Raw genomic sequence first — 15,141 nt, forward strand, 5'->3', positions numbered from 1 at the left:
ACCATAGTAGACATTCTGTACAATACTCTGCTAATCTCTTTATGGATGAATAATCCTTTTGATCCACCCAGGATACCACATTGTCTATCCAAGAGCTTCTTTTTCTTCGAGTGCTTGCTCATGTTGATTCCATTCTAGGTGTGCATGTGCCCACATGCGGGGTCCTCAGAGATTTTTCCCTTAGCGGTATCCGTAGGGCTGGCTGTGGCGCCCCCTTGAGTGCTGCGCTCATGCATTGGTATATTAGGCGCCGCCGGCCCTATGCCCTCTCAGTTCCTTCTTACTGCCCATGGTGGGTAGCCGGAACTCCTTTCCTTGCATAGCAATGGCTAGCGGTTTCGTCTCTTCTGACTTCGAGCCTTAGGGCTTCATAAATGTTAAGTAGTTGTTAAGTGTGGTTAGGAGTTAGAAGTTAAAGTCCCAGCGAAGACTTTGCCCCAGGTGGGGCATGCCCCGGTCTCCAGGGTTTAAGCCCTGTGTGGACTGTAAAGGCCTATGCCTGTAAGTGACCCCCACAGCAGCTGCCTCAAGTGCTTGGGGGAAATCACATGTGAAGGAGAAGTGTCATATTTGTAAAAATTTCTGACCAAGGACTTGGAAAGAGCGGGATATTCGTTTGCGGGCTCTCCTCATGGAGGCTGCCTTTTGTCTGAGCTGTCCCACCAAGACTTGCCTAGTATGTTGGCCCCCTGTCGCCAGTGCCCAGAAAGAAAATGAAGAAGCACGGCTTCCCAGCACCAGGCAAGAAAGGCCATGGGGCATCAGGCAAAGGACCCAGTTCGGGCCTCCCTGCCACTCCGGAGCCACATGGACGTGCCTCCACAGTCAGGGCCCGTAGCCCCTTAAAGGATCCACCACCGACTCTTGGGAGTGGTAGAGACCCAAACTTCTGGCAGCATCGATGCCTTCCCAAGCTTCACCAGTGCTGAGAAAGCAGAGGCCTCCGCCAGCATGTGCCACAGGAAGCAGCAAAGACTCCCTATGTGGGCAAGCCAGCTGCTAAGACCCCTGAGGGGGCAGTGGAGCCTCACCAATCCTCCAAGACAAGGCAGTGCTCTCCATCTCTGTACTGCAGATCTCCGATGTCACAGCCCAGATCCTCTGGGGCTCGCCCTCCGTCACCAGCATTGTAATTGCAGTCCCCGCCATCTTGACGCAGATCACCTAGGAGGAGGTGCAAGTCTCTGTACTACGGGCAGTGTTCACCCTCCCACCAGTCGTCGCCTTGGTGCAGATCTCGGTCCTCTGCCCCAAGGGAGCACTCCCCGTTGTGATTCCAGTCCGCCCCGGCACTGGTCCCTTCAATACTGGCACTGATCCTCTCACTCCAAACACTGGTCTCTGGCATCGACGCTTAGCAGGCAAGCAGAGGCGTCGACGGTCCTGCTGTGGTTACCAGAAGGGGATTCCACCGGCACAGAAAGGCAGTTCAGCCCCTCACCAAGACCCCATCGGCGTTTGGGCACCTGAGGCTGCGCCAGCATCTCTGGCGCTGCCTTGGCAGCATGGCGAGTGCAGTGGCCATATTAGAGTGCCTGGGCACGCCGGTGATGACGATATCCCCTTTGCACCGCTCATCTACTGCCACCTCGGAGCAACAGCTGGTGGTACTGACAGCACTGGATTCGGTGGGTGAGACTCACTCAGAGATCGGGGTAGAGGAGACAGCGCCCACTCCAAAACTACCCTCCCCCATGAGGGATGATGCTTTCCCTGGCAGTACAGTCATTGTCATCATCCCCGGACGAGGCAGTCGCGGGACCCTCAAGGGCTAGCCTGCCCTCCAATTTTAAAGAACACTAGGCCCTGCTCCAATGGGTGACCAAGAACTTGGGCCTAGAGATGGAGGAGATGGCCGAGCAGGCAGACACCTTGTTCAGTGTCCTCTCAGCCTCTACCCTGGCACATGTTTCACTACCAATGCATGACGGGGTCTTGAAAATTGCCAAGGCCCTCTGGCAAACCCTGTTGTCCATCCCTCCCACCTCCAAAAGGGTAGAAAAGAAGCAGGGGCACACTAATTCAACTCCCCAAAATACTGGACCTTTTGGGGAGAAAAATTTATTTAACAGCCAGCCTGCAATTCTGGGTGGCAAACAATCAGGCCCTCTTGGGCGGGTACAATTTTAACATATGGTACTCCTTTCGTAAGTTCAAGGAGTCCCTCCCTCAGGGTCTGGCCCAGGAATTCAGCATCCTGGTGGAGGAGGGCACCACTGTGGCTAGGTGCTCTCTCCAGATCACGTGGAACTCGGCAGCTAGGGTGGTCGCATCGGCGGTGGTCATGAAATGCAGCTCCTGGCTTCATGCCACCGGCCTGTCCCAAGAGATGCAGACCTCTATGCAGGACCTCCTATTTGATGGGAACAGTCTCTTTTCGGAGCAGACTGATGTGAGGTTGCATGGGTTAAAGGACTTGGGCCATCCTTTGCTTGCTGGACATGCATACGCTGCAGTCTGCATGGAAACAGTTCCGGCCACCCCCACCACCAAGGCGTTGGCAGCTTCGTCAGTGGCCTGCAAGGGGAAGGGATAGAAATATGAGCTTCCGTTGTAGACGCCCTTCCTTCACCCATGCAGCCTGGCCCTGCAAAGCATCCCAGGGGCCAGAAGTGCTCATTTGGAAGGTACGCTCGAGAGCGATACCCCAGTCAATTCTCTGGATCCATCTTGTTCTTTCCTTGACTATTTTCATCCCCACCGTTCGGCCTGGTCGTGGGTCACTTTGGATCGCTGGGTGATGGACATAGTATCTCAGGGCTATACCCTGCAATTTTTGACCGCCCCTCCTTCCTCATCCTTCTTCAGGGTCCCTTCTCATGAGCAACTCCTTGTCCAAGAGGTTGAGAACATCCTGCACCTTGGTGGTGGAGGAGGTCCCTCAGGACATGAAGGGGAAAGGGTTTTATTCCCGCTACTTCCTAATCCTGGACCTGCATTGCCTCAACAAGTCTCTCAGAAAGTTTGAAGTTTCACATGGTCTCCCTGGATCCGGTATGCTGCCCTTGACTTGAAGGATGCTTAATTCCATATTCCAAGGTCACAGATGTTTCCTCCAGTTCATAGTGGGCGGATGCCATTTTCAATTCACAGTGCTGCCCTTTGGCCTCTCATTAGCCCCAAGGGTGTTCACAAAATGTATGGCGCCAATGGCTGCTTAGCTGAGACGTCTGGCTCATCAAAGTACAAGTGCAGAGAAGCCTCGATCTGGTGCGTTGCACCTGCTGCGACATGGGACTGTTAATAAATGAGAAAAAATCCACCTTTAATACTGGTCCAGCTAATAGAATTAATTGGGGCAGTTCTTGACTCCATACGACCGAGAGCCTTCCTTCCAGAAGTGTGTTTTGAGGCCATGTTGGATCTGATCTCCTATGTAAAGAACCACCCACTCACCATGGCTCACACCTGCCTGTGGTAGTTGGGCCACATGGCCACATGTACATACATGGTCAGCAATGCTCGGCTCCATGTCCGGCCTCTGCAAGCGTGGCTGGTGTCAGTCTATGTCCTCAACAGGCACAACCTAAACTAAGTAATCAGGGTGCTGGACCCCATCAGGTCGTTCCTGGATTGGTGGTTGGACCCCAGGTCAGTATTGGAGGGAGTCCTCTTTGCGACCCTGTCGCTGACCCTGGTGTCTGATGCTTTGGACCTTGGCTGGGGAGTGCACCTGGGAGAGAGAAGCACCCAGAGACGCTGATTGTGGGACAATCTGGCCCTCCACATCAACATCAGGGAACTCAGAGCGGTTCGCCTGGCCTGCCAGGATTTCTTGCCCCTTGTGAAGGGCAAGGTGGTACAGATCCTGACAGACAATACCACCGCAATGTATTACATCAACAGGCAAGGCAGTGCCAAGTCTTTAGCCCTTTGTCAAGAAACTCTCTTCCTTTGGGTTTTTTGTGTGTGGCATGCCATCCATCTGATACCTGCACACCTGCGTGAAACCAGGAATGTCTAAGAAGATCACCTCAGCAGGACTGTCTCATCTCACCACGAGTGGTTGCTCTATCTGAGGCGGGCAGCATAATCTTCCAGAGGTGGGGGACCCCCAAGTAGACCTATTCGTGTCCAGGCAGAACAGAAAGTGCCGTGTGTTCTGTTGGATCCAGGGGATGGACAGGTGCTCCCTATCAGACGCCTTTTTCATTCCGTGGTCGGGGGTGCTGATATATGCCTTCCTCCCAGTGCTGTGAAGATCAAGCAAGACAGAGTGAGAATTATCCTAATAGCCCCTGTGTGGCCTCGCCAGCACTGGTTTGGCACGGTGCTGAGCCTTTCGGTAGCTGCCCCACTGGCCAGATCTGCTGTCCCAGAACCATGGCAGCCTTTTGCACCCGAACCTGGCAGCACTGCACTTGATGGTTTGGCTCCTGCATGGCTAAGCATGGACGAACGGGTATGCTTGGCCCATGTTCAGCAGGCCTTGCTGGGTAGCAGAAAACCCTCCACCAGAGCTACTTACCTGGCCAAATGGAAAAGGTTAATGTGCTGAGCCTCGGAACAGCATATTCAGGCTGAGCAGGCCCCGCTGCAGGAGATCCTGGATTATCTGCCGCACCTCAAACTCCATGGTTTGTCCCTGTCATTGATCAAGGTCCACCTGGCCGCTGACTTGGCTTTTCATCCTCCAGTCCAAGGCAGGTCGATCTTCACTTATGACATGACCTCATTGTTTTTGAAAGGCTAGGAGCATCTATACCTGCAAGCCTGGGATCCCATCCTTCCCTGGGAACTGAATCTTGTGCTGTTGAGGCTTATGGGGCTTCCTGCTCTCTCCTGCTTCTCTCCTGGAAAGTTTCGTTCCTGATCGAGATAACGTCAGCCCACAGGGTGTCCGAGATCAGGGCGTTTACTTCGGAGCTGCCCTATAAGGTCTTCTACAAGGATAAGGTCCAGCTGCGACCACATCCAGTGTTTCTACCCAAGGTCATTTCCCAGTTTCATACTGTCTAGGACATACTTACCCGTCTTCTTTCCAAAGGCTCATGCGTCAGATGAGGCGCACAGGCTACACACCCTGGACGTTAGGAGGGCATTGGCCTTCTATATAGATAGAACAAAGTCATTCCATAAGTCAACGCAGTTGTTCATTGCGGTGTCTGCTCAGAGGATTTCATCCTGGATCATGGCCTGCATCCGCTACTGCTATGAGCTGGTGAAGGTGCCTGTGATGGCACACTTAAGGCACAAGCGTTGTCAGCGGCCTTCCTGGCACAGGTGCCAATCCAAGAGATCTGTAGGGCCGCTACCTGGTCATCTGTCCACATGTTTGCATCTCATTATACACTTATCCAGCAAGCTCGAGATGACGCTGACTTTGGCAGAGCAGTGCTGCAAGCTGCAAGACCATGAACTCTGAGCCCATCTCCATTGATACTGCTTGTGAGTCAACTAGAATGGAATCAACATGAACAAGCACTCAAAATAAAAATGGTTTCCTACCTTTCATAACTGTTGTTTTTTGAGATGTGTTGCTCATGTTCATTCCATTACCTGCCCTCCTGATCCTCTGTCAGAGTTGCTGGCAAGAAGGAACTGACAGGGCATAGGGCTGGCAGCGCCTGATATACCGCTGTATGAGCGCGGCACTCAACGGGGCGTCACAGCTGGCCCTACAGATACTGCTAAGGCTAAAATCTCTGACGACTGCATGTATGGGTATGCGCACACTTAGAATGGAATGGACATGAGCAACACATTTCAAAGAACAACAGTTAAGAATGGTAGGTAACTGTTTTTTCTGCCTTGTTCTTTGTATATCAATTGTCTCTTCCAGAGCCCATAAACATGCCTCACACTGAATCTCTTAAAAGGTGCCCTAAACTCAAATATTTCTTTTCATACAGTTTTCATTCATCTGGCAAGCATTTTCTGAGTACCTATTATCTCCAATACTTTTTTGTTGGTTAATTATCTATCCATGATATTTTCAGAATTCTTCTAATACCATAATTCAAAGGATTGTAATTCATTTTTTTCAATTGTCTGCATATCCATGTTTCATATCTGTATTTTAATAATGACCAAATGTAAGTTCTCTTTTAAATACTAATAAATCTGAAACTATTATCCCCTTTCCTGCATACCTGGAAGTAATCTGTGCTTGAATTAACTACTTGTAATCATAAAGCAAAGAACACAGAAACAAAATAAACAGGTGGAACATATATCATTCATAAAATACTATAGGCAGCTCCCATGTCCTTCATGGATGTACATGAGGGAATCAAGGCAGGGGCTATTTTTGTTTATGTATTTAAACATGAGTATTGATGTCCCTCATTTAATTTTGCAGTAAGAACAAAGTAATTACTGTAGATCAGTGGTTTTCAAATTGTGGAATGTAAGGCAGTGGGTTGCGGTGGCTCTGTCAGCACCGCCGACTGGGCCATTAAAAGTCCCATCAGCGGTGCTGCCCAGCTAAGGCAGGCTAGTCCCTACCTGTTCTGACACCGTGCTGTGCCCCGGAAGCAGCCAGCAGCAGGTCCGGTTCCTAGGCGAGGAGCCATGGGGCTTTGCGTGCTGCCCCTGCCCTGGCTAGTGGGAGCGGGGGGCGGGGGCAGAGCCTGCAGGCAAGAGCCACATGGAGCTGCTTGCATGCCTCCACCTAGGATCTGGACCTGCTGCTGGCTGCTTCCGGGGCGCAGGGCAGTCTGCAGTGCCAGGACAGGCAGCAAGCCTGCCTTAGCACCCCCGCTGCGTCACTGACTAGGAGGCGCCCGAGGTAAGCCCGCAATCCCTTCCCCCAGCCCTGAGCCGCCTCCAAACCCAGAGCCCCTTCCTGTAGCCATGTCCCCGCCCCAGAGCCTGCATCTCCAGCCCAGAGCCCTGACCCCCTCCCTCACCCCAACCCTCTACCCCAGCCCTGAGCCCCCCCAACTCAGAGCCCCCTCCTGCATCCCAAACCCCTCAGCCCCACACCAGAGCCTGCACCCCCAGCCCAGAGCCCTAACCCCCTCCAACACCCCAACCCCCCATCCCCAGCTCCGTTGGGTTGCTGGCATCAACAATTTCTTCAACTGGGTCACTAGAAAAAAAATTGAAAACCACTGTTGTAGATTGTAACAGCACTTGAAAGAAAAATAATTGCATGTAGCTCATGGTAATGTTACTGTGCTGCATTATCTCACAATAACTGGCAATTATCTTGTCACTACTGTAGGTCCACCTCTGCCTATTTTTTCAATATGTTTATTCTACATGCAAGTTTAATAGATATAAACTTCGGAAAAATCACAAGCACTGCTTATGTTAATTTTTCCAGGTGAACTTTTATGTCATGAATAACGTGCCAATGCTACTCTAGCGGACCAAAAATCATTTCCTTTCTAAATGTTACATTTGATTTGTCAGATGTGATTTGTCATGGATACATCTTTAAAATTATAGTTGCCATTTTTACTAGGACTACAGCTTTTTAGAAAGTATTAACTACCTAACTTCAGTTTAGGCTACTTACACTTTAATGTTAAACAGATTTTGAGAGAGATCCCAGAAGGCTACAGAATTCCTTAGGGTAACCAAATTGATCATTGATGGTATTGCTGCAGCTCAAACATTGTATTTGGGCAGTGAATTATTGCCTTTTAAGATCCAGCCAGATTTTAAGTCAGCATCCATAATTGTATAAAATTTAGACCATATCGGCTTGACCCCTAGAAAGACTCATTCACATACCTAGTGTCACACTGAGGCCAAGGACAACTGGGGCTGTTCTACAATGAAAACTTACATTGGCATAGCTATGTCCGTCTGAGGTGTCAAAAATCCACATCCCTGGGAGATGTAACTATGTCTGTCTAACCCCCAGTGTAGACAGTGCTAGGTCGATGGAAGAATTCGTCCATTGACCTAGCTTCCACCTCTTGGGGAGGTGGATTTACTACAGTGATTGTAGCTGTTGCTGTAGTACGTGTATACACTGAAGCCCTATAGTGGTGCAGCTGCAGCGTTTTAAGTGTAGACATCACCTAAGTATAGACTGATTGTGTGAGTAAGAGTTCCTAGGATTGGTTCCTAGTTAAAGAACCAATGACACTTTAGTGATTTTTTTTTATTTTGAAAAAACAATTTTTTTTGCAGAGTTGACTGGGTTGGTACATCTAAACAATAAAAAACAAGCAATAGTTGATTTTCCAGTTGCCTGGAATTATAGCAAATTTTAGAGGATTTGTAATGCTGATGACCACCATTTTATTAGGCTTTATATAATAACATAATTTTTAGAAATAACATCAATTGTTTTCAACTTTCTCAGATGTCAGTCCTTCATTTTGTGGTTATCTGAACAGGAAAGCTCTCAAATCAGATTAATTTTATCGAAGCAACAGCAATCTGGGTAAAAGTAAACATTCAGATAGCAAAAGATAAGCCTGGGCTACTACTGCATGTTTCTGTTAAGCATTAGAGATTCCTATGGAATGCATATCTGCTCAGCTAACCCTGTTTATACCATGTCGTTAAGTCTATAGGGAAGTTAAAGCAGTTGGTGTACCTGGATATGTCAAAAAACAGGATAGAAACTATTGACTTGGATGTATCAGGATGTGAAGCACTTGAAGATCTCCTATTGTCATCCAATATGTTACAACAACTGCCAGACTCTCTAGGTGAGAAGAGTAAATGCTGATTGATAAGCTTTTAAATTTGTTGGTGTTATTTATATCTCTGCAGCAGAGATGGGCCTGAGTTACCAAGCTAGAATCCAGACCTGAATATAAACTACCCCCAAGTTCAAGAGTTGTTTATATTTGGTGCTCTGGTTCAAATTGCAAAGATAGGATCAGGATCTGCATCTAGATACAAACTTTCCCCATGTTTGGAGGAACTGAGATCTGGTGTTCTAGTTCTGGATCATCTCTACTTTACAGTAAAGAAAGGTGTTATTGGTCAAGTCAATCGGATGTAAATTTGATAGTGTTTATGACAGTCCATTCATATATACTAATTGCTTTAAAATCTAAGGGACAAATCCTGCTCTGTTACAATGGTGCAACCAAAATTGACGTCAATGGGAATGCACCAATATAAGTGGGAGAAGACATTGGGTCAAAATATTTTATTTTCTGTTTTTGACTATTTGGTTTACATATAATTTCTAATGGAATTATTAATACTTCTGCAATTACAGATACTTACAAAACAAATATGCATATTCCTGTAAAGAATTACTTTTTTGTTATTTTGCGATCTTACTTTATTTTCCACTATTTAAAAGAAGTTCTAAACTGTTCAGTCTAAAAGATTTGTATTATTTTTATCAGAATATGCCATATACTTAGAATAATCTGATAATAGTAAAGGCCATATTACTAGATGTGGTATGTAGACAGATGACATTCAAGCTGAGTCCTTTTCATCTAAGTACTGTATGTTCATTTGCTATGCACGGTCAGCATCTTTATTTGGTATTGCAAAGTTTAAACATGTCAAATACAATTTAATTTTAAGTGCCAAATTCAAATATTGGGCCCCGTTCAGCAAAGCACTTAAGCATATGCTTAACTTTCAGCCCATGCTTAAGAGTTTAGCTGAATCAAGGCCATTTTCAGTTAAATATATGGAAATATTTTATCTTCATTAAAAATTAAATGTATATAGAACAAAGTCATTTTGATTGTATTAGATTTTCATAATTTCTTTTCATGTCTTGCCCTGATTCAACAAAGTACTTAAGCACATACCTAACTTGACTTCATTGGGACTATGCTTTCAAACAGGCAAATGCTTTCTGATTTGGTGCCTAAATCCACACTTAATCATCCGAGACACTTTTGTTAGCTCTGAGTTATTTGCTTTGAATATAAGATTACAAGTGTATAATTTAAAAACCTTTGACACTGGAATTAAAATAAATTTTTAGGGACAAATCCTGATCTGTTTGCTAAATCCAAAGTAGGCATGGAAGTCATAACATTTCTCCAGTTCTACGCTGGTAATAGTTAAAACAGAATTTAGCATATAGAAATTTGATTTGTAAAATATCAATTAAAACAATTTGTTAATCACCCTACCACTGTGCCTGTAGCAACCATTATGCAAGTTGGTCTTCCAGCTAACTGAAAGAAAAGGAGTATTGCCTCTTTAAGGGCTCCCTCACAGCAGATTGGGAAAAGAGGGAAAGTTTACGGGGATAGACAGGAAGGGCAGGAAGCAGTTGGGGCTAGGCCAGAACAATGTCGCTGTATTGTCCTTTCTGCTGACTGGATGAGTGGTGGGATATTTACATGCAGCCACAGAGAGGCACTTGGTACCAGGATGGGAACAGCTGATGCACCCTGTATGCTCTTTGGCAGCCTGGGAGCAGACACAGGATGCAAATATGGAAGGAATCTGTGGATATCTGGGAATCCAGGCAGGGTGGCGGGGAGGCAGCCAAGCATTTTTCTGGCGACTTGCTGTGGCAGATGTCCAGTGCAGGCACTTGTTATGGAAGGAATATGGTTATCACATAAAATAGATTGGACAAGGATTTGAAGTAAAGTATCCCTTTGAAGGATTTGAAGGAAAGTTAAATAAGGGGGGGCTGGGCCTCCCACATCTGCACCAGCAGGGAAGAGACACCCTCCTTCTTGCATTCATGAATATGCTACAGGACACGCTCCTGCATTGGCCATCCGTGCTGGAAGAAAGATAGGAGGCCATGGATGGGTTTAATTAGGTCACAACCTAAGTTCCCTATAAGCTGCACAGCTGCGCAGCAGCCTTCTTAGCGCCACACAGGTGCTCAGGGAACCAATTTAGCCAAAAAATCTTGTTTTGTTGGTTTTTTTGTCAGCCTATTACTCTTTTCTCTTAACTCCTGCTATTGTTGCCATCGGAATACAGGAGTTTCACATTCCCCATCTGTGAATGTAGACCGTAGTCCTGCATATATTTGTGCGTGTGCTTAACTTGAAGCACATAAATAACTCCATTCATACTTGAAGTTAAACATGTGCATTCAGGATTGGAGGTATAATACGTATGCTGCAATACCGACTTAGTCTGTTCTAAGTACATATTGTACTAAATTCTCTCTACCCACATATCTGTCATTTAAAATAACTTTCTCTGTTTTGTAGGATTGTTGAAAAGGCTTACAACACTAAAAGTAGATGACAATCAGCTTACAGTACTGCCCAATGCAATTGGAAAGTAAGTAGAAGAAATTTCTTATACTACAGCATCTCTAACATTAGGAGTAACCTGCCTTGCTTTGCCATATGCATATTGTTTTGAAAGAGACAAAAGTAAAATAATCTACTGAAATGAGAACTACGGTAATTTTAAGAATATGGGTCTAATTCTCATCTTATGTTTGAAGTCAAGGAGTTACACTAGTGTATATAAGCAGAAAATCACATACCACTATCTGTTATGTTTTCCATATACAAAGAGCAAAGATATATTTTCAGTCTAAATTATTTGTAGTTCCGATCAATAGAGGAACAAAACTGGAAAGAAAAAAAGTAAAGTCTTCTCTCAAGAAGTGTGTCTCTCTTCAGTGATGGTCTCCACTGAATTCTGAGAACAAAATGGCTGCCAAACTTTACACACATGAACATTGCTTAGAATTTTTAAAGGAATAGAACATATTGCATAAAACAAAAGGAATCACAGTTTCATAGGTACATATTACACAATGTGGATAATACTGTGTAAATTATCTCATAACAGTGTTCTTCTATAACTCCTTAACTCTGTAGTTGTATGAGAAGTTATTTGGTTCTTGCAATATAGTCTGTCAGTTGTACTGGAGTTCATAGTGCTTTTTTTATTTAGTCTTGGGTTTATTGTGGAGTTAAAGCTCAAATTCATTACAAAATTCAAGACCGATGGAAACCTCTCTCTAAAACGGTGAAAAGATTTGCCTATTTTTCAACTAGACTGCAATTATATGTATTCTTTTTTGATAGAAAACTGATAGAGAGCTGACACTTTTGTCTTAAAAGCATTTTCCCCCTCTACCGTTTTTACTGCTGCAATGTGGATCAAATGAATGCTTGTAGGGATTTTTAGAATATAATATATTGTCTACTAGAATTTAATATTGCATCTACATGCAGTAGGATTTTTAAAGAACAAGTTTGTTCAAGCAATACAGTTTTTCAGAATATAAATAGTTTGTCTTGTGTAAGAGATTGACAATGTGCTCTATCTATACAGTTTAAAAAAATTCACATAAAACAGTCAGCATTTTGTTAAATCATGTTCCTTTTGAAATTATCTGTTTTTAAAGCATTTTCCAGATTAACCTCAGTTTAATAAGCAGTAGTGTAAACAAATAGATACCTAAATTATGGAGTTCATTCAGATGCTTGCTTTGTCAGAGATTTTATTTTATTTTTATCTTTCTTTTTAGGTAGGTATTTATGGTAAGTATAGTGATTGAATATCCATCATATGAAATGTCATATTTGAATATTTTTATATTATAGCATTTTAATTTATATAAAAGTGCCCATAAATAAAGCATTTATTTAAAAGTTCTAAATCCAAATACGTTCTTGTTGATAGAACATAGGGTTTTTTTTCTTATTCTTTAGATACAGAACTACTGCACACCAGAGTGAAGTTAGAGAACCTCTGAACAAATAGCAAAATGTTGCAAGTGGATCCCACTTGTGAGCCACAGGAAACTCACTCTGCAGCTTAGTATGGTGGGCAGAGCATTCACACACTCCTCACTCTAGTAAAGCCCTCTTCAACAAACCCTGCTTTTACTCCAGACAGTGTTCCTAGGTCTGTTCTGTCCTGAAGACGTCATTGTAAAGCTCTCTTGAATAGCTCATTATACTTCTCCAAAAATACATAGATTTAAGAGTATTCTGACTCAATACCAAATATATTAAGGCCTGTAGAACTGCTTTAGTCTCTACTCTGTATAACTAGAGCTTTAACAAGTTTTTTTTTTGCAGGATCTTTCAATAATAACTTAATTAACTGTTTGTATGACATTCAGAAAAATTCTGAATTCTGCAACATTACAGCAGTAAGCAATGAAAGCTGAATTTTACCTTGAAATAGCTTACCTGATGAAGGGTCATTGGATTTATGTGATGTGCATTGGTGTAGAGCAATAGAAGGTTTCATGAATCCTATGAGACAAAGTTTATATAGCAGTAAATATTGAAAGCCAGGTAGATCTGAAGATGATAGAAATTATATTGGACACTATCCAGATGGTTTATGCACTAGTTGGCACTTTGGTGGCTTTTTGTAGTGTGCATTTTTTAAAAAAAGAATCCTGTCATTAAGATATTATCTCGGTGATGGAATTGTTCAGAATTGAAAGGAATCCTCTGGTCTTATGCCAACTTTCTGTTAAATATTGTTTCTCAAGAAGCCTTAATTAGATCTCAAAAGAGAGAGACTGCAGCTCTAAGAGGTGGATTTGCAGAACACTAGGATAGACAGCTAATACTGCTACATCATTTTTGAATGATTGTGCTTGTTAAATTTAGGGGCCTGGCAGCACTAGAGGTGAAGTAATTTTCTTCCATAGAATGAGCACTGTACCTATAACTTCAAATTGTGCTTCCCTTCTCTGACTCATTCATTACTTTAGACAGTTTCCTGCTGGGTCTTTCTCAAAAAGTGGTAGCCATGGTACCCACTGGAACATGTTATTGTAATATAAAAATCAACAATGAGGAGGAGAGAACTGACTCTCTTGGAGCCGGATGTTATAATGACATAGAGAGCAGTCTGTCAACTATTTGATACTTGCCTTAATAGAACTGCCAACAAAGCAGTTGGAGCCAAAAAGGTGGTAGTGATGGTGGTTAGTCAGTATCAGCCTAGACTCAGAGATATTTAGGGTTCAACCCTGTGAGATGCTGAACAGTGTAGCCCCAATCCAACAAGCATTTAAACATGTCTTTAAGAACTCTGAATAGTCCCAATGGTTTCCCATTGCTTAAGTGCTTTGCTGGATTGAGCCCATAGAGAGAAAAAATGCTCATCTCTAGAGATGTGCTCATTCATGACCTGGAGATATCATTTGCACACATAGAATCATAGATTATTAGGGTTGGAAGGGACCTCAGGAGATCATCTAGTCCAACCCCCTGCTCAAAGCAGGACCAATCCCCAAATCCCTAAATGGCCCCCTCAAGGATTGAACTTACAACGAAAATGACATAATGAGAGCAGAAAACTAATTAACTTGTCAGATGGGAACGATGGTGTCACACAGTGGCTGGCCCTTTATGGAGAGTTAGAGGGACACAGGGAGATGAGGCTAGGTTGAGTCTCCAGTCTTGTTTCACTACTTCTTCCTGGTTGGCTCTGTCAGTGAGAGCTGCCTTATCTTGTTTACTGAGTCTGGTTCCCTTTCTCCACCCAGGATGGCAAAATATATCTGCAGTAGTGACCTAGGGTTGGGACTTTCAAGCATGGATCTAAGTGGTACTGCGCTAAAGAAGCAATTGGTTACATCCTTTCCAATGTCAGGAAACACAGTTTTTATCAGGTCTCAGTACACATATACAATATGGTGAAAATACTTGAGCAAAGGAAAACTTTTGTATTTTGTAGCACATGTACTGCACTGCAGAATGCAAACTATTGTAAGGAAGTATTCTGATGTAACTCATGTAATGAATATCGTTTGAGTGGCTTCCAGAATGCATGTCATATAAATCCTGGCAACTGCTATAACAAACATACATATGTGAAACAGCTACATTGTTCACTGTTGTTTTTATCATAAAATCAAACAAATTGGTGATTACTTATCAACAAATTTGTTGTTTTATTATATGATGAGACCCAAACTGCACTTCTGGCACACCCAAAAGTCCCACTGATTTCAGGGAGCGTTTTTGGTGTGCAAAAAATGTAGATTCAGGCCTGATACCTACCTTCCTTAATGCAAATTACACGTCAATGTGAGGTAACTTTTTAAAATATCCTGGTGATATTCAGTACCATACCATCACCACTCTCCTAGTATTCTTTGGTACTTTAAACCAGTGGTTCTCAAAGCTGGTCTGCCGCTTGTTCAGGGAAAGCCCCTGGTGGGCCAGGCCAGTTTGTTTACCTGCCGCGTCCACAGGTTTGGCCAATCGCGACTCCCAATGGCTGCAGTTCACCGCTCCAGGCCAATGGGGGCTGCGGGAAGTGGCGCAGGCCAAGGGATGTGCTGGCTGC

The 15,141-nt window shown here is 44.2% G+C and overlaps 1 protein-coding gene across 1 annotated transcript in view; it reads left to right on the forward strand.

The window, feature by feature from the left end:
• Positions 1 to 15,141, forward strand: part of LRRC7 (leucine rich repeat containing 7) — a 352,531-nt gene that overhangs the window by 236,406 nt on the left and 100,984 nt on the right. The window contains exons 11-12 of the mRNA XM_045028890.1: positions 8,471 to 8,615; positions 11,070 to 11,142. Coding sequence (XP_044884825.1) covers positions 8,471 to 8,615; positions 11,070 to 11,142 — 218 coding nt within the window. The remainder of the gene's footprint in view (positions 1 to 8,470; positions 8,616 to 11,069; positions 11,143 to 15,141) is intronic.

Source organism: Mauremys mutica, chromosome 8 (assembly GCF_020497125.1).
Source record: "Mauremys mutica isolate MM-2020 ecotype Southern chromosome 8, ASM2049712v1, whole genome shotgun sequence".
Classification (NCBI taxonomy): Eukaryota; Metazoa; Chordata; order Testudines; family Geoemydidae; genus Mauremys; species Mauremys mutica.